This window comes from Mirounga leonina, unplaced genomic scaffold (genome assembly GCF_011800145.1).
Source record: "Mirounga leonina isolate KUSES-001 unplaced genomic scaffold, KU_Mleo_1.0 Mir_82, whole genome shotgun sequence".
Lineage (NCBI taxonomy): Eukaryota > Metazoa > Chordata > Mammalia > Carnivora > Phocidae > Mirounga > Mirounga leonina.
In genome coordinates, this window is record NW_023270825.1 from 25,974,488 (window position 1) to 25,998,040 (window position 23,553).

At 45.2% G+C, this 23,553-nt stretch overlaps 1 protein-coding gene across 1 annotated transcript; it reads right to left on the minus strand.

The window, feature by feature from the left end:
• Positions 1-705: 705 nt before the first annotated feature.
• Positions 706-22,891, minus strand: BATF (basic leucine zipper ATF-like transcription factor). Its single transcript, XM_034992626.1, has 3 exons — positions 22,613-22,891; positions 20,262-20,366; positions 706-1,211 (listed from the first exon to the last, which is right to left on the minus strand). Exons 1-3 carry the CDS (start codon positions 22,673-22,675, stop codon positions 1,002-1,004), a joined length of 378 nt encoding a protein of 125 aa, XP_034848517.1. The 5' UTR covers positions 22,676-22,891; the 3' UTR covers positions 706-1,001.
• Positions 22,892-23,553: the final 662 nt, after the last annotated feature.

A 23,553-nucleotide genomic window follows, 5' to 3' on the forward strand; every position in this document is an offset into this window, starting at 1 on the left:
CAGCCTGTGTTGACGAGGCACTTCCGCCCTCCAACTGCTCAAAATGGCAGCCTGTGGAGCCCAGTGGAGACAGGCAAAGTCCTGTGTGCGTTGTCACAGCTTCCCAAGGCAGGTATGGTCTTTAACGGGACATGGAGGCCCATTAGCAGGAAAGTCCCCGTGGACCCAAGCCACAGGCTGCCCCGTGAGGGCGTGAGTGCCTCCCTTGTGTTGCCGTAGGCTTACTGGGACACCGTGCACGGGGCCTGGCACGCAGCAGGATCCAGGGCGGGCTGTTCGGGCGGGGCTGAGTGAGAGTAGTGGTATGGGTGGTAGTATTAACCCGAACGACCCCCCCTCTGAACGGCACCTCACGCTGGTCCTGCCCCGTGTCTGGAGCATGGCCTGCTGACAATCCAGGAGGGATGAGGTGGTGCGGAATAGAAACTGGGATGTCATGATGAGGTGACTGGGGGAGGAAACCAAGAAGATGCCTACAGGGAGGATTGAAGACACTTTGAAAAGACCCGGCTTCCCAAGTAGGTTAACAAACCATGGAAAAGAAGAGATATTAGCAGTCTTCAGAGCTTGAAGGACTCTTGAGACCAAGGACAAAAGAAGGTGCTGACCCTACAGAACTTAGGATTTCAAGGAACTGTGTAAAAGAGGAAAACCGTTTGCCAAGCCATTTTTTTTTAAGAAATTTATTTAGAAAAATAACCCCACCCTGCCCTCCTCCCTCTATACCATGGGACTTGGGCATCATGCTTGGCTGAACTCTGGATTGGGCCACCCATCCACATGGGTGACAGGGGGCCACGCCGCTGGGTGGCCTCACACACTCCCAGCGGCTCCAGTCTTGTGCTCCATCCTTGTCCAGGCCTCTGCCTCCGGGTCTCCGGATGGAGAGGGGGCCCTGAGGGGCAAGGGCAGCCTGGCCACAGTCTGTGTGCCCCTCCTGAGGCCTGCCAGGGCAGCTGGGGGCAGGGGGCTCCGTCCCCCGCCACCCCACCTCTGGAAAGTCAGGGCTGGAAGCGAGGCGAGCTCACGTGAGGCTGGTGGAAGGCGTGGGTGCTGTACACCATGTCGGGGGGCGAGGGCGTGCTGGCGGCCAGCACCGAACACAGGGGCTCATGGCTGCTCAGCACTGATGTGAAATACTTCAACTCTTCTGTGAGCTGCTTGATCTCCTTGCGCAGAGCCGCGTTCTGTTTCTCTAGGTCTTCACTCTCCTGTGAGGGGAAAGGCCAGAATCAGAGATAAATGTCAAGGACGGAATGGGATGGGGGGGGGGGGGGCAGGAGGAGACAGATTGGGTTCTCACCAGCACAGCCGTGGGGAGGGGCATCAGTGAATTTTTCTGCACATGTGTGTACATGTATTTGTGTGTCATATGTGAGTGTGGGTGCATTTATAATACACATATGTGTGTGCAGAGATACAAGGTTGAAGCCATAAAATTGCTGGTATTTGTCTGTTTGACCTATAAGGATGGCAGTTTTGTATGATCCCACCTGATAGAGGTGCACGTGGGAATGCGCATGCTCCTTTGTGTGTGTGTGTACGTGGGTCTCTGGGAATGTGTATGTGGGTGGAGAGCGGCAAGTGTATGTTAAGGGAAACAGGCTGACAGGTGAGAGCCTGAAAAAATGGAAAAGAGTCTGAGAGAACTGTTTATACTAATTTCCTGCTTTTCCACTTGATCTTATACCATGAGTTCTCCAAATGTTCCCAGTGTCTGCGTTTAGTCATATGGAGTCCATGGTTAACTGTCTACTTAACCAGATTCTAGAACACTAGGGTCTTTATAAATATCAAGTGGTCAAAATCCACCACAAGGTTCGATCCCACGCCATTCTGCTCACTCGAGAGCCTGGTTTACAGCACTCTGGGTGTGTTCCACCCATGCATGTGTGCTTTTTACCAGAAACACCTTCCCCTGTTGCTTAGGAGCACCATTAAATACATGCTAATCTGGCAAACTCTGGGTCAAAGGCTGCTGATTACTGATCGCATCATTAATTAATCACCAATTCCACTCTGGTAATTAGCGTTTACTGAAAAACAATGCTACCTAGGGGAATTGCATTTCCAATGTGATTTGAAGGTTCACGGTCCTTGAGTCAATCAAATAGATCGACTAATCTAATCACTGGTGCCACAGAGGAAGGGAAAATGGCATTGGAGAGGCAAATAAATTACACTTCAGTTCAAAAAGCAACCTGAGTTGGCATCCAGGCCTTAATTTTTCTAGTTTTGTTTGACTTAGGTCAGCATTTCCCAAACTTGCCATAGCATTAGAATTAGTTGGAGGGCTTATTAGAGTTTCAGGCTGTTCTTGAAATCTAGAGATTTGAACTCAGTGGGTTTGGGATTTGGGGTGAAATCTGGGAATTCCCTGAATATTTAACAAGTGCCCCAGGTCATTCTAATGATCAGGCAAGTTTGAAAACACAAGTTAAACACAATATTACATTGGTTTTTAATTAATCAAGCACGTACTAAGTGCCTATTTGTTAAGTGCCTGGCACATTGTATGATCTCAAATGTCTGTTGATTGGCTGAGGACACCATTTGCTGGACTAGCAGTTGACTCAAAACCATGGTGGGCAGTGAGCAGACGTAAGATAACTTGCCATTTAAGAGGTGCCTTACATAACCCAGCGGGAGCATGAGCTGTGGTCCAACGAGAGAGCTAGCTAGGTACGCTGACAACTGCCCTAATCTGTGAACCCCAGGGTTCTTTTTTAAGGGGTAGAGGAGCATAGACTGCGGCCTTACCCATCAGGCCAGCTTCCATCCCCTTGTGAAGGACAGATGCAAGCACGCTCAGCCCCAGCCTGGCATTTCCTGTATGTGGCTTTGAGCTAGAAAATGTGCCTAGGTCAGTACAAAAGAAACCCCCATTTCTAAAATGGGGTGGGGGTGGGTGGGACCCACGATGGTGGAGTCAGAGGCACTGGCTTCTTCTTCTGCAAGGTATGGCTGGCTCCCTTATCTTACCGTTTGGTTGTTTCCAGGCACATCCCAGAGGCAGGGCATCCCCTCTTTACCGAAAGGTAAGAGAAAGCAACCCATGAGACTGGGTGTGTGGGGGGGGTGGTTTTAAGACGGGAACTGGGGGCCAGGAGTCCTGGCCCCTTCCTCTAGCCCTTTTCCTCGCCCCCTCTGAGAGTTTCCACTGGTGACAACGTTTACTGTAAATTCTGTGCTCTGAAGAGCCTGGGCAAACCCCGAGGCAGAAGGGAGGGGTGGGGTAGGCGGGCCACAGGGACCGACCGCTCTGACCTTCTCCCCACCTAGAGGCAGGCCCAGCTTTCGGGAAGTGACAGCAGGTTCTTCCTCCCCAAGCAAGCTCTGCTGAGCTCTCTCTAGCTTTCTCTCCCCGCCTGCCCGCCCGCACTCCCCCCTCCCCGCTTACAGATCCCAGAGCTCTGGGAGGGGGTTCACAACCACTGCTGCCTCTAAACAGAAAACCACCACCTGTGACAAGAAACTCGTCTTTACCTTGGGAAGCAAGACGGCTTCCTGCTAGGGCGCCAGAGAGACCAGCCCTGGTAACCCAGGGACCATGCAACCAGCCAGACACTGGCAAGAGGAAGAGTTTGACTTCCTTTGCAGGAGGAAGTGGCTGATCTGGGGCCTCCTCCCAACATGTCCCCACCTGCCACTGCTCAGTCCACTCTGACCCTCCCTGGGGCAGTCATGCCCTAGAAAGGACTCACACAGGGACAACTGGCCAAGGCGGCCACGGGGGGCAGCTGCTTACTCCGAGATATAATGACCACACCCCCTGACTTCCCTTCACTTCCCAGGGGCAGCTGGAAACCTAGGGCTCAGTGAGCGGGGAGGGGAGAGGAATGTTTGGGAAGGGAATTTTGGCCTTTCACACGCACGTCCTCTGCTACAGTCAGGGAGTTGTAAGCCAGCATTTGGGCGTCTGTGTGACCTGTTTTCCACTTTTTAGAATTCTTTTTGGTCCTTCAGTCTCCTCACGGTAACCCCCGAGATGGACACGGGAGGCCAGCCCTCATCATTATCCCCACTTTTCAGATGAGGCCAACTGAGACCCTGGGACAAACCCACCCCAAATAACCCTCAAAATGATCGTAGGCTGGTGGCAGCAGGTGCTGGGAGAGAGGGCTTTGGAATTTGCCTCAAGACATTGATTTTCTCAGAGGTCCAGACACTTTAGTGATTGACCCAAAGCTTCATAACCACATAGGTGCAGAGCAGGGTTTGGTTCGAGGCTTCCCCATCTTCAGCCTCATTCTTCTTCTGGCACACCCAATGCTTCCCCCAAGAGACGGATGACTTAAGTGACCAAACATCTTCAGAGATCACTAAGAAGTCCTCGGCTGCCCTATAAGTATCCCAAGAAAACGCTGGGTCTCGATTTTGGTGATCTTTAAACACCACACTGGAACCCTGAGTTGGTCACACTCTTCCAATCACAGAGCTGATCATCTGCCTCCTTCCCAGAGTTGGGAGGACATCTTCTGTCCAGCTACTCTTTTAGAGGGTTCACTCAAGGCCAGGCCTTCCTCCACATGCAGAGTGAGGTCCAGAAACACATGGCAATGGTGGGCTCCATCAGCAGTAACTGGGGACCGGGGTCCTGGCTAGGTGAGCCTCTGTGACTCGCTTTCCCCTCTCTGAGCCCCAGTTCCTGTTAGAACAGGAAGCCTGGACCACAACAATGATTCTCAACCTTGGCCACACATTGGAATTAGTGGGATTCCCTGGGGAGCTTTACCAATACTGGTGCCTGATTCTGATTTAAGCAGTCTGGGGTGCAGCCTGGCACTGGGTTGGTAAAGGCTCCCAGGGGATCCTAATGTGCAGTGAACATTGAAAAACATTAGAAGGAACCATTAGCTTAGAAAATCTCCAAGCCCTCTTCAACTCTCGAATATTTCAGATTCCAAACTAAATACTTGAGTGTATTAGCCTTTAACCCGCACTTGTTAGGAAGGGGTGTGTGTGAGTGTCAGAGGGAAGGTTGTTGGGGGCAGAGGGATGTAGACTCAATTTATATAAAAAAAATTAGTAGAAACTAAATTTTTAAAAGAATAGTCTAGCTTGACTTAATAACTAACTTATTAAATGCTACCATATGCCAATCACTCTTTTAAGTATTTTACAGTTATTTTTATATTTAATCTTTGCAACAACCCCATGTGGTAGATAATATGATTATCCACATTTTACAGACGAGGACAGCCTAAAAATACAGGGAAGTTAAGAAACCTGTTCAAGGTCACACATCTTGTAGGTGGCACCACAACTTGAATGAGGCAGTCTGGCTTCAGAGTCTGTGCCCACCATATTCTCTTTTTTTTTTTTTTTAAAGATTTTATTTATTTATTTGCGAGAGAGAGAATGAGAGACAGAGAGCATGAGAGGGAGGAGGGTCAGAGGGAGAAGCAGACTCCCCGCCGAGCAGGGAGCCCGATGCGGGACTCGATCCCGGGACTCCAGGATCATGACCTGAGCTGAAGGCAGTCGCTTAACCAACTGAGCCACCCAGGTGCCCCCCCACCATATTCTCTTGTCTTTGACATTTGTTTAAATCTTATGATATTTGGTAATTATCTCCTGGGAGGCCTCAGCCATGTTGGCTTTCCAATTTCATCTTCCCTCTTTTCCCACCTCTTGCAAATCCAGATGGTAATGTTCACAATTCACCCTCACCTCTGAAGTTACTTGATGTCAACTCTATCATGAACAACACGCAGCTTGGGGGTGGTTAAGGAAGAGGCTTCATGGGGGTGTGGGAACATTATGGGAAATTCCCTACTGGAGGGGCTGAAAGGGGGTCACTCAAAGAGCTCTTGAATGATGGGGAATCCCCAGACAGTTCCCTTACCCACAGGGAAGCCAGTTAGGACCAAGGCCAAGGACAGGTTCTGGCCCAAGGCTCTAGCAGGGACTCTCCGGGCATTCTGAGCACGGCTTTGGTCCTCCTTCTTGCCAGCTCTGGTTTAGTGCCTTGACCTTCTCCTTGAATGTTCTAATCATGGTTTCCAGAAGAGTGAAAATAGTCCCTGTGTGTTCCTTCTCGACAGAACACGTAGTCATTTACTGATTGGGTGACCTTTTAGCTCTCACCTACACTTAAACATGAGAGTAGTGAGTGAAGCTTATCTCTCACACTAGCTATGTTCAATCTCCAGCAGTTACCAATCCACAAAATGCAGATACAGGGTGGAGCTCACCATTGCTGGAGGGGTCTGTGAACTGACATAGGACATTTCCCAAGCCCTGGTAGGATCTATGCCTATCCCTTCCACCAATCCTGGGGAAATTGGCCCCAACTCCTGCTCCTTACCCAATGAGGAGAGAAGAGGAATCATTAAACCACAGGTCTTTGCACTGAATAATGAAAAAGTCTGATTTTGGAGAAATCTTTACTTTCTCCCTATCCTAACCTCCTCCTCCTTGCTTCCCTCTAGAGAGCTAGAAAAAGAATTTAATCAAATGCTCAGCTTCTCTTGAAGCTAGGCAAGACCATGTGACAGTTTCTGCCCAATAAGATATAAGTTGAAGTACCTGGGGGTGGAGCTTCCCTTTCCAATTCAAAAGGCAAAGCCTCACCAGGACAAAAGCCATCCTCCCTCAACACAGATTGATGGCTGGAGGTCCAGCACCTATCTTGCAGCCTTGAGGATGAAAGCCACATACTGAGGATACCTGCACACACAGAGAAGTAGCCTGGTTCTTTGATGACATTCTTGCAGTAGCCCTGGTCTGTCCACTTCTGAATTCCTTGTGATACGAGAAAGACAAACTGTGACTTACTGATGGCTGTTTGATAGTCCTTCTATTACTTGTACCTGAATGCAATCCTGACTGATATCTCAAGTTAGAAAGGTTATCACTAGCAAGCCCAATTCCAAAAAACAAACGACTAGTAATTGCTATGAACACAAAGGTTTGAATCAAGTTGTTGTTGTTGTTGTTTTTTAAGCCTGCCAGGCCTCTGGGGACAGTCTGGGTACATATACCCTCAACCCTCATAGATGTCCCAAACTCATTCTACATATTCTACGACATGCACATGGCTGCACACTGAAGTCACCTGAAGAGCTTCAAATAATCTTAATTCCTGAACTTCACTCCTGTGAGAGGTTCCAATTTGATTGTCCTGGAGTGGGTCTCAGGCATCAAGACTTTCCCAGGTGAGCTTAATGAATCATGTTCATAGCTGATTCCTCTTAAAAATATATATGTCCTTTGACAGATGAATGGATAAAGAAGATGTGGTGTATATATATACAATGGAATATTACTCAGCCATCAAAAAGAATGAAATCTTGCCATTTGCAATGATGTAGATGAAACTAGAGGGTATTATACTAAGTGAAATAAGTCAGTCAGAGAAAGACAAATACCATATGATTTCACTCATATGTGGAATTTAAGAAACAAAACAGATTACCATAGAGGAAAGGAAAGAAAAATAAAATAAGATGAAAACAGAGAAGAGGACAAACCATAAGAGACTCTTAACTATAGGTAACAAACTGAGGGTTGCTGGAGGAGAGGTGGGTGGGGGGATGGAGTAACTGGGTGATGGGCATTAAGGAGGGCATTTGACATAATGAGCACTGGGTGTTTTCTGCAACTGATGAATCAGTAAATTCTACCCCAAAACTAATAATACAGTATATGTTAACTAAATTGAATTTAAATAAAAAAATTAATATGTATAAGGATATAAATATAGGCAATGTTCAATATTATTAAATTTGTATATTTATATTTTTTGTTTTATTAAATATTTATTTTATAATATATAGGATAAATAAAATAAATAGAATACAAATAACTTTAGAGAAGTGGGAGAATGCTTTTAAGTCAAAATAATCTTCTGAAGTAAATGCCTGTTTAAGGGAAAGTGCCTCACTATCACACTGCTATTATATTTGGTGAAAACAATTTTAAGTAGCCCAGAACAATTCATTTTTATGATGGAAAAGCAGGAGGTAGGGTATCTACTAGAATCTCACGAATGATAACTTTATCAAACTAGTTACCCTTTAGATTGTTGAGCTCTGTGAGGGTCTATCACTGTCTTCACTGTTTCCTCATCATTGACTAGGGCAGTGCCCGGCGCATAGTAAGTGTCCAATAAGATCAAGTTGCTTGACTGCCAACTAGGACTCTATAATAATTTACCAAACCCTGCATATGAAGAGTCCTCTAAGTAAATTTGTGATGTCCATGAACCTTCCAACGGAGTGTTTAACCAAGCCTTTAATAGCTTTTATAGCTTCTACTTGATATAGTTACAAATGAGTGTAAGAGATTCCCTGTTTTAAAAAGGCCCAGGTCAGATCCCTACTTAGCAATACTTCTGTTCCCCAAACTGAAGCTATGGGTGGGAGTAGCAGAATTAACAGCACTTTAAGAACTCTGCATATAGTTTCCTGAGCTGGAACTGGACTTTCCCCATCTATACCAAATGAAGGAGACTTGCCCAGCGGTGGTGAAAAGCCAGGCCAATGAAACAGTTAGTGTTCGTGAAGTTTTTACAAACAACCAGAAAAAAGGGCATATGTTTTCATATATAATACATCTGATACCTACATCTGATTGATTTAAAGGAAAATGCCAAGCGCTTTGCATTGAAATGAATGAATAAATACAACCTTCCCCTCAATGCAAAACAAAACAAAATATGCAATATTGCTTTGGTTTTATATTTGCTCTGTCATTTAACTCCCGAACAGCCCAGTGAGGTGCTATTGCTTCCCATTTTGTAGATCAGAGTTTAGGTTCAGACATATTCCCCAGCAGAGCTGAATTAGTTTTGTTGGCCCCCAACCCCACCCCACTCCCATCTGGTTCCTGCTCCCTGCGGCTCCATCACCCCTGTTCCTGAGCTCCTCCTCATGCTCTCAGAGGCCCCGTCCCACAAGGCATCTTTCCGACCCTTGACTGGCCACACATAGTTTGGCCTCAAGGCTCTGCTGAGCGCACCCTTTCCCCAGATCTTCCCAGTCTCCTTCTCTCACCACTATTTGACCTCAAATGTCAGAGTCTCAAACAGACCTCCCTTGATCACCATCCCCACACCGTCCCTTATCCATATTCAACATTGCACTATTTGATTTTATTTGAAGTACTCTTCACTTGGTGTGATTAGCCTGTTCATTTATTTGCCTGTTTTCCAGTGTGACTTCCAGTTGAATGTAAGATCCATGAATTCAGGGACTGTCTTGTCCCTCCTGTATTCTCAGTGCCTGGCATAAACCATACCTGGCACATAGGAGGCTAATATATACTTGTTGAGTGGATGAATCATCTCTACTAACATTGGATCTAGTACTGGGGAAATGGCCTTTGTTTTTAGAATTTTCTGGACTGCCCCACCTCTAACCAAAATGTTTTCTGGGTACGTGTACCAGCCGAGTACCCAGAAAACATTTTGGTTAGAGGATCCTCAGTTGTAGGAAATTGCATTTTGGCCCTAGGAATCCAGTCCACTCTGCTTGGCTCTGAACTTTATTCTACTTTTGAATAAATATCCTGCTTTATAAGGGCTCCAGGTCACCCTCCTTGGTTTCCCTAAACCGAGGGTGATGAAATGTGTACGGGGACAGCCCCAGTCCATACCTATTGTCCTGGTGTCATTCTTACTAGCGCTCTTTTCACTTCCAAACGTGTTCCTGTTCGGAGGATAAATGGTAAGATTTACTAGAACCTGACCCCTAAATTCTAGCTCAGTATGATCTCTGCCCTTGTCTGCTGAGTTCATTCAGATCTCTAGCTGACCATTTTCTTGTTTTTAAATAAAAAATATACAGTATAACTACATTTAAGATATTTTTTTTAAAAAATCATACCCACCCACGATCCTAGTACTTTTAACACAACTGTTTTCATTTGCACCTGTTGCCGTCTTTTCCTTTTTAAGAAACACATACTTATGTTTATAAAATTTCAATCACTGTAAATACAGTTTGTATTTTGTTTTGTCATAAATTTGTCACATCTACAGAATCACCATAATTATCATTTTTAATGGCTGTGTCATCAAATGGAAGATCCACAATTTACCCCAATGGTTTTTTAACGTTGGACATTTTGGTTGCTATCAAAATGTTGTCATTATAAGCAATGCTGCAATGAACATCTTGGTCCATACTGGGTTTTGTTCAATTATTTCCTAGGATAAATCTGTAGGAGTGAGATTAGTGGGGCAAAGGGCACAACTGGTCTTCCAGCTCATGGCTGTACTGCTGTAAAAGGGTTAGCTGAGATCCACAGTGTCACCAGCAGTGAACACGTAAGTCAAGTTTACTACAACCCCACTGACATTTAGGCACTATAATTTTAAATAATTTATTTTGCCAATTAGACTTTTGAGGGTTTCTTAATTTCTTTTTTTTAGGATTTTATTTAATTTTATTTTATTTGAGAGAGAGAGCACAAGCAGGGTGAGTGGCAGGCAGAGGGAGAGGGAGAGGGAGAAGCAGACTCCCCGCCGAGCAGGGAGCCCGATGCGGGGCTCGATCCCAGGACCCCGGGACCATGACCTGAGCTGAAGACAGACGATTAACTGGCTGAGCCACCCAGGCACCCCGGGCTTCTTAATTTCATCGTAATATTACAAGTTATTGATTACCAAGGAGGGAGAATTTTCTCTGTGTCTGTTCCCTAGTACAGCATTCTCAACCAGGGACAATTTGGCCCCCCAGGGAACATCTGACAAGGTCTGGAAATATTTTTCATCATCACAACTGTGGGATGAGCTGCTGCTCCTAGCATCTAGGAAGTAAATTTTACATTTTTCAGTGCACAGGACAAGCCCCCTCCCCCAACAAAGAATGATCCGACTCAAAATATCAATAGCGCCGAGGCTGAGAAACTCTTCGTGTGTATCATTTTCACAATCAGAATAGAAAATGGGGTTATTTTCATCTTGGTAGGAAAAACGTTACATAGGCTTTCTGTTCATAGCTTTTGCCCACTTACCTATTGGAGTCTTGATGTTTTTCTTAAAAGGATGTTCTTTCTATGGTATAAATATGAAATCTGCATTTATTTAATTCGATGCAAATATTTTCCCCGATGTATTATTATCCCTTTAATTTTGGATTACAACTTAAGACCTTTTTAAAATAAAGGAACATTTCAACTTTAGCCCCTCTCAACCTTGGACTCTCTTTCTCATCTCTTGCTGTATACGCTTGGGTTATATTACTAAAGATTGTCTAGGTCATTCAGACCTTCTGGTTAAAGGCTTACTTCTTGGCTTACCCTTTGCAAAAGACATGTAAGAGCAACACCATCTGCATAGCAAAGTCCTGTTCAACAAAGTGGTACGAAACAAAAGCAAATGGTGGGCAGGCAAGAGGTTTGGGTTCTTAGGTGTCCTGAGAAAGACCTTGGTGTCACCATTGGTTACATGGCAGGTTAGTCTACAGCATCCCTGAGTTTTCTTTTAATTCTGTGATCTTATAAACAAGGGAATATGACCATAATTATTGTTAGCCCCTCTCCCCTAAGCTACCATGTGCACCCATAATGAGACTCTCTACAAATATCCCACAATCTGAAGGGGACTTTGTCCTCTGGAACCAATCTATGCCCCCTAGGAAGCAAGGTGTCAGACTGAATCCCATAGAGGAAACTACGAAAATCCCCAAGCAGCTTGGAAAAGGACTTTTTGGTGAGACTCCCATTCTTTTCAGGAGAAAGACCTTTGGATGCTGCTGATGGCAGCTTTGTGAAGGCTCCTGCTTGAATGGGCACCATCAATTTGTGACCCGGGACCTGTAATCTCATTTGAACAGAAATTCCTTATAAACGTCAGGACTGGTGTGGAGCTGGCCTCCTTTCAAATATGCCTCCCAAACTTAAACCACACTGACTCATCATCAGTGGTACAAGCATGTAGGGGTGGTGGATTGCCTTGACATGTTTTTCTTTCCCAAATGAAAATAGTCTACTATTTTGTTGTTCTGATTTTTAATCATCACAATAAAAAAATATATAGAAAAATACTAGAGTAATGTAAGCTACTCAGAACTCAATCACTCAGAAAGAACCACTATTAGCATTTTGGAGAATATCTTTTCAGATATTTCTTTATGCATGCAAACATGCCCCAAACCCACAAATTTTACATTAACAGGATTATCTTCTGCATACTCTTTGTAGCTTGCTGTTTTTCCCTCAGGGCTATGTCATTGACATCTTTCAGTGATACAGATCTACATAGTCATTTTTAGTGGCAGCATAAAATTCTAGTGTCTGAATGTATCATAATATGCTTAATCACCTATTGTTGGGCATCTGTCCAATTTTATAGTATTGATAAAGTGTTTACTGTTCATGAGGAATTGAGCATCTTTGTGCATCATTTTTTTCTTCAAACTCTTATAAGTGGAATTGCTGTGCCAAAGAGTGTTCTCATATGAGATGTTAATATTTACTGCTACACGGCTTTCTTTAAAAGGGGTTTCAATGGATATATTGATATATTGCGTAGAGGCTTTAATTTCTTGACTAGGCCTAATGACGGAGAAGGAACAAGTGTGAATTTTGGAGGATGTTGCTTAAAGAACAAAAAAGCAAAGTCAGGAAGAGACTCAAGGAAGGTATCAGGGAAGATGAATACATCTTCATGAGAGTCCAAAGGAAGAGGCAGTACAGTAGAGTGGAACTTGGACAAGTTACTTAACCTAATACAAAAATTATAAAACAAGGTTTTGGTGCAGATTAAATGAGCACTTAATGCACAGCACCGGGTACACAGTCATGTATTAAATTAGTATGTTTTTAATAAAAAGAAATTCATAGCAACAGAGGCCCAAGACAAATGCCTCTTTTCCACAGATGGTTCACTGATTTTCACTGAATTTTTTAAGGGTGGAACTGGCCAGAACATTCCTTCTGTGTTTTTTGTTTTTGACCTGGGCCTTCTCTACGCCAGTATACTTATGGTATGGTCTCCCAGAGAGAAAGAAAAGAACTCCAGGAGTGAAAAAGGACCACAAACAGCTTTCTCTTCCAGCCTTCCCCAGAAGACCAAGAACAATAGTGTCATTCTAAGGAGGCCCAGGGGATTGACATCTTTGTTGAGCTGCTTTTCCTCTGTTACTCAATTTTCCTCTGATTGTAAATACCGTATTTCTCACAGCAACAGCTTTAAGCTTCATTTCATGCATAATTTATACTCGTGACATGTTATATATGGCATTAAAATATATCCTGGAACCTGTAAATGTTTCTCTACTTTTAGACTAGTATGAGACTCCTTCAGGAGCCAGCCCCAGGAAAGCACCTTTCCCACCCCCAGCTAAGGGAGTACCCAAGTTCCAGCTTTCAGATTTGGCCCTGTTACTCCTCCTTGCTTCCAGTTCCATTCTTGAGGCCAGATCTGACTTGTCAAAGGCATAGCTCCGGGCTTGTATTACTGTCCCCCCACCATCTCTCCTACGTTTATCCTTTTCATGAACAAAGCTCCTCAGTTGATCTCAACTCTCTTTCCCACTGACTTTAGACACTGACTCCAAATCCTTTGAGCCACTGCAATCAACCAGAATGGCCACACAAGTGACACTGATTTGCCATCCCTTATAGTGGCTTTATCTAGTACTGTAGACTTTAGGGTCACTCCTTAACAAACCTCAAGTGACGGTTCTCCCAAAGAACTGAGATATTTATGTAGGATGATCTAGAGGTAAAATGTTACAAAGGGAGACTATTCAATGTTTGAAATCAAAATTAGAAATCATCCTAATGCATATGAGGTAATGACTGATGTTGGGAATGTAAATATCTACATTATAAAAATAAAAGCACATGATAAAAACATCCAAACTATATAAAAAAGGAAAAAAATACAAAGTATCTATCTCCTGATTTAGACCTTTCATCCTACTTTTCAGAAATAAATATTAACCTTGGGAGAAAGCTATCCGAAAAATTTTAAGTTCATACACATATGCACATATATGTTTTTCTTTTTATTAAAAACATACATGGGAGCAATCTATGTACCATAGTCACACCTTTTCCACTTAAGAGTATAGAAGCTTGAGGTGGGAATGCAAGCTGGTGCAACCACTCTGGAAAACTGTATGGAGGTTCCTCAAAAAGTTGAAAATAGAGCTACCATATGATCCAGCAATTGCACTACTGGGTATTTACCCCAAAGATACAAAAGTAGGGATCCGAAGGGCTACGTGCACCCCGATGTTTATAGCAGCAATGTCCACAATAGCCAAACTGTGGAAAGAGCCAAGATGTCCATCGACAGATGACTGGATAAAGAAGATGTGGTATATATATACAATGGAATATTATGCAGCCATCAAAAGGAATGAGATCTTGCCATTTGCAACAACGTGGATGGAACTGGAGGGTATTATGTTGAGTGAAATAAGTCAAACAGAGAAAGACATGTATCATATGATCTCACTGATATGAGGAATTCTTAATCGCAGGAAACAAACTGAGTGTTGTTGGAGTGGGGGGTGGGGTGGGAGGGATGGGGTGACTGGGTGATGGACACTGGGGAGGGTGTGTGCTCTGGTAAGCGCTGTGAATTGTGCAAGACTGTTGAATCTCAGATCTGTACCTCTGAAACAAATAATGCAATATATGTGAAGAAAAAAAAAAGAAGAAGAAGAAGAAGGTAGCGGGAGGGGAAGAATGAAGCGGGGGAAATCGGAGGGGTAGATGAACCATGAGAGACGATGGACTCTGAAAAACAAACTGAGGGTTCTAGAGGGGAGGGGGGTGGGAGGATGGGTTAGCCTGGTGGTGGGTATTGAGGAGGGCACATTCTGCATGGAGCACTGGGTGTTGTGCACAAACAATGAATCATGGAACACTTCATCTAAAACTAATGATGTAATGTATGGGGATCAACATAAGAATAAAATTAAAAAAAAAGAGTATAGAAGCTTGATAATCTTTTCATATTAACACATCCAGATGTAACTTATTTTAACAACTCCATAGTATTCCACTGAATGGACAAACTATAGTTTATTTAATTAGTTCCTTATCCATGGGTATTTAGCTTGTTTCCAGTCTTTACTATAACAAACAAGAAAGCAATGATTATCTTCATATCATGTACATAATTGTGTGATCTGTGGGTATATTTGTAAATAGACTTCTAAATGTAAAATTGCCAAGTTACAGGGTATGTGCACTTATAATTTTGATGGACATGGCTAAATTGCCTCCTAATGGAGTTGTACCAACATAGTCCTACTAGTGGTGTTTGGTGGTGCCTGCTTCTCCATTGTCTTGGCAACATCACATATTAGCAACATTTTTTGTCTTTGCCAGTCTGGCAGGGAAGCTCACTGTTGCTTTAATTGTCATTTCCCTAAGTGAGGTCTAGAAACTTTTCCATATTTATTTGCTATTTATTTCTCTCTTTCTGTAAATTGCCCATTCATAATCACTGCTAGTTTTTCTTTTGGGTTGTTAATCATTTTCTCATTCATAAGAGCTTTCATATATAAAGTAAATATGCCCTTTTTTGGTCATATGTGTCACAGATATTTTCCCCAATCTGTCATTTGCCTTTGACTTTGCATATAGTATTTTGAGATATATAGAAATTTTCACTTTTTATGTATAAAGGTAATATATGTCAGTTTTTTTCCTTTATGGTTTCAGGGTTTTGTACTTTATCTGGGAAAGTCTTCATTCCAAAATAATTTTTCAGTGCTTATTTTCCCCCCCAAATTTCTTTAGTGTTTTTTACATTTAATCTGTGTGCATGCTGTATGAGAAATAAAGACTTTAGTTTCTTCCTCCCAAAATGGCTAGCCAGTTGTCCCAATTCCATTTATTGAATAATTTAGCTTTCCTTCACTGGTTTGAAATGCCATCATCATCATTTTGCATTTGTTCTTGTGTCTTGTTCTTAGGAACTGACATGTGTACTTGGGTCTTAAATTTCAGTTTGCTTTGGAGTCTCTTTCTGTATTCTGTTCTGCCAAATGCTCTGTCTTTTCCATATTGTTTTGATTTCAATACTTATAATTCACTTTAATATATCTTGTTCAGCTAATCTTCTTAGTTACCCTTCTCTAAAATTTTCCTGGAAATTGTTACATGGTTGTTCTTCACTAAGAACTTAGAATAACTAATCTAAGTCTCCCCTAACTTCCTGAAAGTTGTATTGGGTTTTTATTGGGGTTACATTAAGTTAAATTTATAGATTATGGAAAATTTTTATTATTTTTACATAAGGTATATCTTTCCACTTATTTGAGTGTTTTTGAAAGCACTTAGAATAATTTTAAAGTTTTTAAAAATTAAGCCCTGCATATTTTTTGTTAAATGTATTCCACTTGCCAGTGTTGGTATTACAAAAGGAATCTTTCCTCCCATTAAATTTTCTAATTGGTTATGGTTTACATATAGGAAAGTTATTACTTTTTGTGTTAACTTCGATAGCTGACAGAGTTCCCTTATTATTTTTAATAGTTTTTCAGCTGATTATCTTGGATCCACTTATCAGCTGCTGATGTCTTTTGGAGATAAAATGGTCCAGTATGTTAACTGGAATTTAAATAAAAACTTAAAAAAATAAAATTTTAATAAAAAATTATATGCCTGTCTCCTTTTTAATCAGTGCATTTAGTGTGCCTGAAAGATTTTATAGTTGTCTGTGGGAGGAAAGGAAAGAAGTGCAGTAGGGGCTTGTGTGAAACACCCAACAAAAGAGAATTAAAACAGAATGTGGACTCTGTGGCTATCACAATTATGAAGAGCAGCACCTGATCCAGTTTATGTGAGGGCTAGTCAATACCAAGGCTGTTATAAAGTTGGCATAAGATTAGACAGTTGTGGAAAGCGGCTCCTTCCCTACTCTGCTTTTTAAAAGCAATCCGTGTACAGTGTTTTGTTGTATACCATTTATAGGAGATACTGAAAATGTTAAATAGTAAGTAGCCCACACTCTCACTGGAGAGATGAAGTAATGCTTTTATTTTGAGAGAGAGAATAGTGGCAAAGCTGAAACCGAGAAAACAACATTACCCTAGCATATGAAGCTAGCACAGTAATACAAACATGGTCCTTATTTGATACAGTAGTTGGTCTTTAAAATATTGGTGGATGGGTCCTATGGCTATTTCCAAGGGCCAGAGAATGGTTCCAGAACCTCAACCTGCAGGGCCAAGCATGGAGTCAAGGGTAAACCAAGCACTCAACCCTAAGCATGCTAGTGGTAAACCAGAAGACTTTCTACGAATCACAAACATAATTAAGAGGATAATGGATGGAGAAGATGGTTGATTACGTCTGAGAGGAAACGAACATTTCAGACCACAGCCAAACCCTCTGTTTGATGGTGGCAGATTTGTATGTTGCTGCCAAAAGCTTTTACCCGAAGTCAAGAAACGAGTTGCATTGGCTGCAACCCCCAGGCTAGCTGTGTCAACCAGTGTGACCTACTCACCGGACAAAAAGTGAAAATGAATGCTGTGGTGCTCGAAAGAAAAGAGTGGGGAGGAGTTTGTGTCCAGGTGTGGGGAAGATGGGAACATTCTAGAGCCTGAGGCTGGAGGTGTGGCTGTGGACGTGGTGACTGCATGACTGGAGGCTCCATGCTCTCCAAGCCCCAGAGATCATCTCAATCTAGTCATGACTAGAATAATCAAGATGGGCCAAATCTTCTGGTTCTAACTCTCGTCTTACAGAGAGAGAGAGACAGCTGAATCCATTGAAAAGCTGGCCACAGCAAAGAAACATACATGTTCCCCTCATTTATATGTCCCCCTGGGCTTGAACAAAGACCAGTGGGTTGAATTTACAGGGAAATGGTGGTATAGCTCAAGATAGGGATGATTCCTCTGCTCATATCAGGAGGAAAAGAGCTCTCTGTCATTAGAAGTGAGCAGGCATACACTGGGGACCATTTCATTGGTGGAGGTTGCGGGGAGAGTGTGTAGAGGAATCTCAAGCATCGAAAGTGTGTCTGAACTTTCCAGCCTTTAAAAAATCTCTCAGCCCTGAGATTTTGATATATATATATAATTTTAGTTGTAATTTTTTTAAAAAGATTTATTTATTTATTTTGAGAGAAAGAGAGAGGGTGCACACACACAAGCAGAGGGAGGGCTGACTTGAGCTGAAATTGAGAGTCTGATGCTTAATGGACTGAGCCACCCAGGTGCCCCAGTTGTGATTTATCTTGCTTCTATAATAACCACTATTATTAAAATTACTCTTATTATACTTAAATTTTTTTTGAAGATTTTATTTATTTATTTGACAGAGAGACAACGGGAGAGGGAACACAAGCAGGGGGAGTGGCAGGCAGAGGGAGAAGCAGGCTTCCTGCTGAGCAGGGAGCCCGATGCTGGGCTCCATCCCAGGACCCTGGGATCATGACCTGAGCCGAAGGCAGACGCTTAACGACTGAGCCACCCAGGCACCCCTATACTTAAATTTTTTGAGTATTATATGGCAGGCACTGTGTGGAGCTTTTTATATGCACTATCTCTATGAGGTAGTTACTATCATTTCCCAATCTATAGATAGGGAAACTAGACTTTAAGGGAGGTCGAATGTCTCTAAGATCTGTCACACAGATAGCAAGTGGCGGAGCTAGGAATCAAACCCTGTACTTCTGACTGTAGAGCTGCTGAGCTACCCTTAATTTTTACCATTTTTTTTAATAGTACAAACTTAAAAATCTCATAGATTTACAGTCTCGGGACATTTGTCCACTTACACAAAAAGGGAGGTTTTATCCTTTCCAATTTTTATTTATTTGTCTGTTTGCTCTAAAGAATATTGAATGAGAATCAGACTCTGATAGAGATGAGTGAGTGATCATAGATTTTCAAGCTTCAAATAGTAAACGGGAGGGAGTGTGTTAAGACCCTAAATCATATTGACATCACAGAGAACATGTAAGTTGCAGCGTCACCGACAACTTCACATTTAGGCAGCTGATCATAATTATCAAAAAGAAGAAAGAATTTGGTGTTCATTCATTCTTTTTTCAGTTCAACAAATATTTATGGACTGAAAACTATGTTGGAATGCAATGGAAGATATGCTGAATACGTTCTAATAAAACACAAGCATCCAGTCAGAGATGTTGGTGCAGACCATTCTCTGCTTCCTTACAAAGCTAAAAGAAGCATCTCTTTTTCCCCCTAAAACTACATCTTACTCTTTCTTGATAAAATTAAAACAACTATTCTAACTGGCTGATTGCCATGGTAATCTTTCAAATAAACACAAACATACTTACTTTGGGTACCAATTGCCCTTTACCATTGAAGTGAAGGACTAGGCTGTGAGAGGTTCAGGAATGGTTCAGGAGGAAGGACAGGAAGGCGGGGTTGCTAGAGGAAGGGGTGAGGAGATGGAAGAGGATGGAGCCAGTGAAGTAAGAGTTGGTTGACCGAGGACCAAATGAAGGCGCGGAATGAAGAGGGCTAAGGTGGTAAGGTATGGAAGACGAGGAGGAAGCACCGCTCTGTGAAGCATGCAGCCAGAATTCAGAAACATTGACCAGGGCCTTGGTCCTCCAGTGGACTTGCAGTTCAGCATTACCCAAGGCTCCCACTCAAGCCAGGGGTCAAGGCCTTCTCTAGAAAGTTTGAGACTGGAGGCAACTCAACCAGAATAGGGACCACCCCAGATAAGTGCACTTGAAACTGCATCTTTCACAGACCCCTTGGGGTATCATGAAAGATATTTCAAAATAAAACCTTAATGATGTTTTGGAAAGAGGAGTAACATGCAGCACCCTATGGACCTCCTTGTCCCAAATGTAGGGACCAGGGTGGCTGCCAACTGGCCTCCTAGGGGGTGGGACCATAGGCGATCCTAACACCGGGATCCTGGGCTCCCCCAAAGTGCTTAACACCTTCTAAATTCTTCCCAAAGACAAGCCTGCCTTCTGCTCTCCAGGCTCGAGAGGGATAGAGCTCTCTCTGGCTACCCCATCTCTGATTAGGTGGTTCTGCTTCCACCTAGCCTCCCTCCTTGGTACGATCAACTCATTTACACCTCATGCCCTCTCAGGGGCTCAGGAAGAAGGGCTCCTTTCTTTTTCAGCTCCCTGGCTCATTCCTTGCTACTAAATCTTCTCAATACACCCAGAGGAGAGCCTCTCCTCCGCACTGCACCCCGTAGCCCGACCCCTCTGCTTACCACCCACCCCCCACCCCCGACAGCCCCATGCAGGCAGACTCAAAGCTGCGCTCCAAGCATCCATGGGTGGTGAGGAGCAAAGCCTCAGGCTCAAGAGGATAAAGAAAGGTCTGAACGCTCACCAAGTGCAAGGTGTCAGCCTTCTGTGTCTGCCTCTGTCGGCTCTTCTGGGCAGCAATGCGGTTTTTCTCCCTTCTCTGAACTTTTCTCACATCATCGGATGGGTCCTGGGAAGCAGAGGTGAGGGGAATCAGGTGAGTAGGCTCCTCTCTTCTGAGTGAAAGCAGGTTCTCCTGCTGTTTGGTATCCGGCTGCCCATCCTTGCATTTCTTCACGTCTTTTCATTTGCCCCTTCACCCCCCACTTACCAAAAGGCTGAGCCCAAAAGAGGACTCTTCCCCACACTGTTAGACTCTCTTAGGTCCCTATAGCTATTTTGGCCAAAGCTACAGGAAGAGGAAAAAGACCCTGGGGCCTTGATAGGGCTGTATTTGAAAAAAAAAAAAAAAAATGGTTAAGGCGATGAAGTGTGTTTTATCACCTCTCCTCTCTTCAGGGCTGCTCCACCCTTACTCTCTCACTTTTTGGCCTAGAATTTTCTTGCTATTCCCCCCCCCCCAAACTTCGCTGAGCACCTACTATGTGCCAACTTCCATGCAAATGCTTTTTCAGAGGTGCTCTTGTTTAACTCCTCAATTCTGTGCAGTTAATATTATTGTTTCTATCTTATATGTGAGGAGACCGAGGCTCAAAAGGCTTGCCCAGGAGCCTACAGTAAGCCAGGGCCTTCCATTTTCTGAGGCTAAGTCTGATGCCTTTCCAAGCCACTTCCCGCCCCTCACTGGTTTGTACCCACGTGTCTTCTGCCACATCCCTGGGCTGAGGTCCCCGTCCCAGATCTGGCTCTTCTTCTCCTGCATTCCCTTCATTATGCTCAGTGACCTTGACATTCCCCGTGGCCCTGAGCACAATGCCTAATACAAACTAGAGGCCAAGAACAGCTTTAATGGCAGAGATTACCTGGCTGCGGCAGGTAGTGGATGGGTGCTTAGGACAAGAGGACCTCTGGGCGTCCTCTAAGTATATTCCACAGATGGACACGTCCTCTACTTGGGCAGAGAGGTTAGCTCCAGCTCTCCCCCCAGATACTGAGGGTAAGTATAGGAGTCTGAGTCAAGCCCTGCCCTGGTCCCTCTCACGCCCACACAGGATCCAGGGGCACTGTTCCTGGGGCAAGATTCTGTGCTCAGCCAGCCTAAGTCTCACCAGTGTGCCCAAGGCTTCCAGGCCATTGCGGTAGGAGGGCATCGGGTTAGATGGGAAGGAAGTGCTTTTCTCTAAGGGGCATGGGGAACCAGGTTACCATGGAATCCATGAGTAATTTCCTTCCTAAGAAGAGTACAGACTTCCAGGCAGCGTGAGCCACCGTGATGCCATCTGGAGCAGAGGACTGGACTGTTTGCCCACTAGAGGTCTCCACTACGACTCCTCCCAACCTGCTGCCCTTCTGCTCGACGTTCATGACAGATGCTGTATTATCTGTTTATATACGTTTATTTCGGCTGCAGCATCTTGCAAGCCCTCTTGGAGATCTGTGCTAAGGAAAGAATGTGGTTTTTAAACCACAAAGTTGGAGAAGCAATGTTAATCCCTTGATGTATCTGGTGAGAATGAAGAAGCCTTTCTCCGGAGAGGGATGTCAAGGAATGCGGTGAAGAGAAAGCTCCAGAAGCTTTGGGGGCAGGCAGGGTGTCCCGTTTTGGGGGCAGGCCTCAAGCTGAAAACTTCTGCCTTGGAAGTCACAATCTCGATTCCAAACGCTCCCACACTCTCTACCTCAGTCGCTCTGGTTTCCCCAGAGCTGAGCTGGGAGTGTCTCCAGCCCCGAAGCCACAGGGGAAAGAGGCTTTGGTGGCAGCTTCCTGCATCCCTCTCTGCTGGCCAGTGCCCCAGTAGATGCGAGAGATTCTCCTGGGCTTGCCTGGCTTCCTCCTCTAGCTAGCTCTTTTCTTTCCTTCTTTGCCTTTCCCTGCAGCTTCCCTCGCTTGCCCTGATGGCTGCCCCCCGCGAAACCACCCGCACGGGCCGGGCAGGCCCGCAGCCTCCGGAACGCCGTGCCTCTCGCGTCCCCACCGCCCCGGAGAAAGGTGGACCCTCGCCCCCGAGAGACCAGGGCTCTCGGCCGCACCTTCTCCTCCTGGCTTCCGAGAAAAGCTTGGTGCGGCGGGGGCCCGGCGGGAGGCGGAGGCCGAGGCAGAGGCAGGGGGCGCGGCGGCGAGCGGCGCGGCTGCGGGAGGGGGGGCTCCGTCCGCGACAGGCTGCGAACACCCGGTCGTCGCAAGGGGGTCGGGCTGCCCGGGCCGCCAGCCGCCTGCTGGCTCCTCGGCTCCCTGGGCAGGCCACCGTCGCCCTCCGACTGCCCCCCTCCGCAGGGAAAGAGAAGGTGGGCTGCAGGGGGGGGGGGGGCTTCTACCTGTTTGCCCGGGGGAGGAGAGCGGCTGAAGCTGGAGTCGCTGCTGTCCGAGCTGTGCGGCATGGCTGCAGGCTTCCGGGCTCCCCACACGGCCCCAGGCGCCCCGGGGCTCTCTGGTCACCAGCCGGCCTCCCTTCCCGACCGCTGCCGGGCCACCAGCTCGGCCCCCTGCGCGGGTCCCTGCTCTGCCCGCCCCGCGGCCGCCTCTGACCCCTGCGTCCTCCTCACTCGGGGGTGCAGACGCACTGCTCCCCACAGGGACATGTCGCTCGCTTCGGGGCTCGTGCGCGCGCGCTCTCTCTCTTGTGGTTTCTGGTAACTCACACTGGAAGTCACATGGGCGGAAACTTAAACAAGTTAGAAGTTAATCTGAGAGAAAATACATATCTGGGAAAAGACCCACAGAATGATATGAAAGGAAGAAAAAAAAGACACAAAACCCCAGATACCTTCCGACTGTTTGAAAGGCAGAGCAGCTCTCTTCCATTGATGAAGATGAAAGAGAAAAACAGCCCAGGCAGGGAAAATCCCCAGACCGAATTAGCAAGTCCGTCTCCTGTCAACACGGCCGAAAGGAGAGGGCAGCAGGGAAGGAGTTTCCATTGTCAGCCGACCCGATTCTTAAACCAAGATAAAGCCGCGAGGCTGGGATTTCTTTCTGGTTTTTACCCGAAAGCGGCTGCCCATCCTGCCCTGCGGCAGGCCGTCCTCGCCTGACTACCGCGCAGGAGAGGCCCGGGGAGATCTGAAAGCCACCCGCAGGCTCTGCAGTGGATGGTCCAGATGCCTGTTCAGCACCCACGCCCCTCGGCGGCGGCACGCTGTCTTTAGGGAGGAGAAGCCTCCTGTGTTGAGGGTCTTCCAGGAGCTCAAGATTGGCTTCGGATCTTAATGATTCAAGAAAGTCACCGGGTCCAAGCCCAGGTTGGAGGAACAGTAGG

What these genes read in the sequence shown, in the direction of transcription:
- BATF (XM_034992626.1), bottom strand. Translation starts at nt 22,675, where the DNA reads ATGCCGCACAGCTCGGACAGCAGCGACTCCAGCTTCAGCCGCTCTCCT. An exon ending in CTCCTCCCCCGGGCAAACAG is followed by an intron (nt 20,367 to 22,612) that starts GTAGAAGCCCCC and finishes TCTGCTTCCCAG; the next exon opens with GACCCATCCGATGATGTGAG. An exon ending in AGGCTGACACCTTGCACTTG is followed by an intron (nt 1,212 to 20,261) that starts GTGAGCGTTCAG and finishes TTCCCCTCACAG; the next exon opens with GAGAGTGAAGACCTAGAGAA.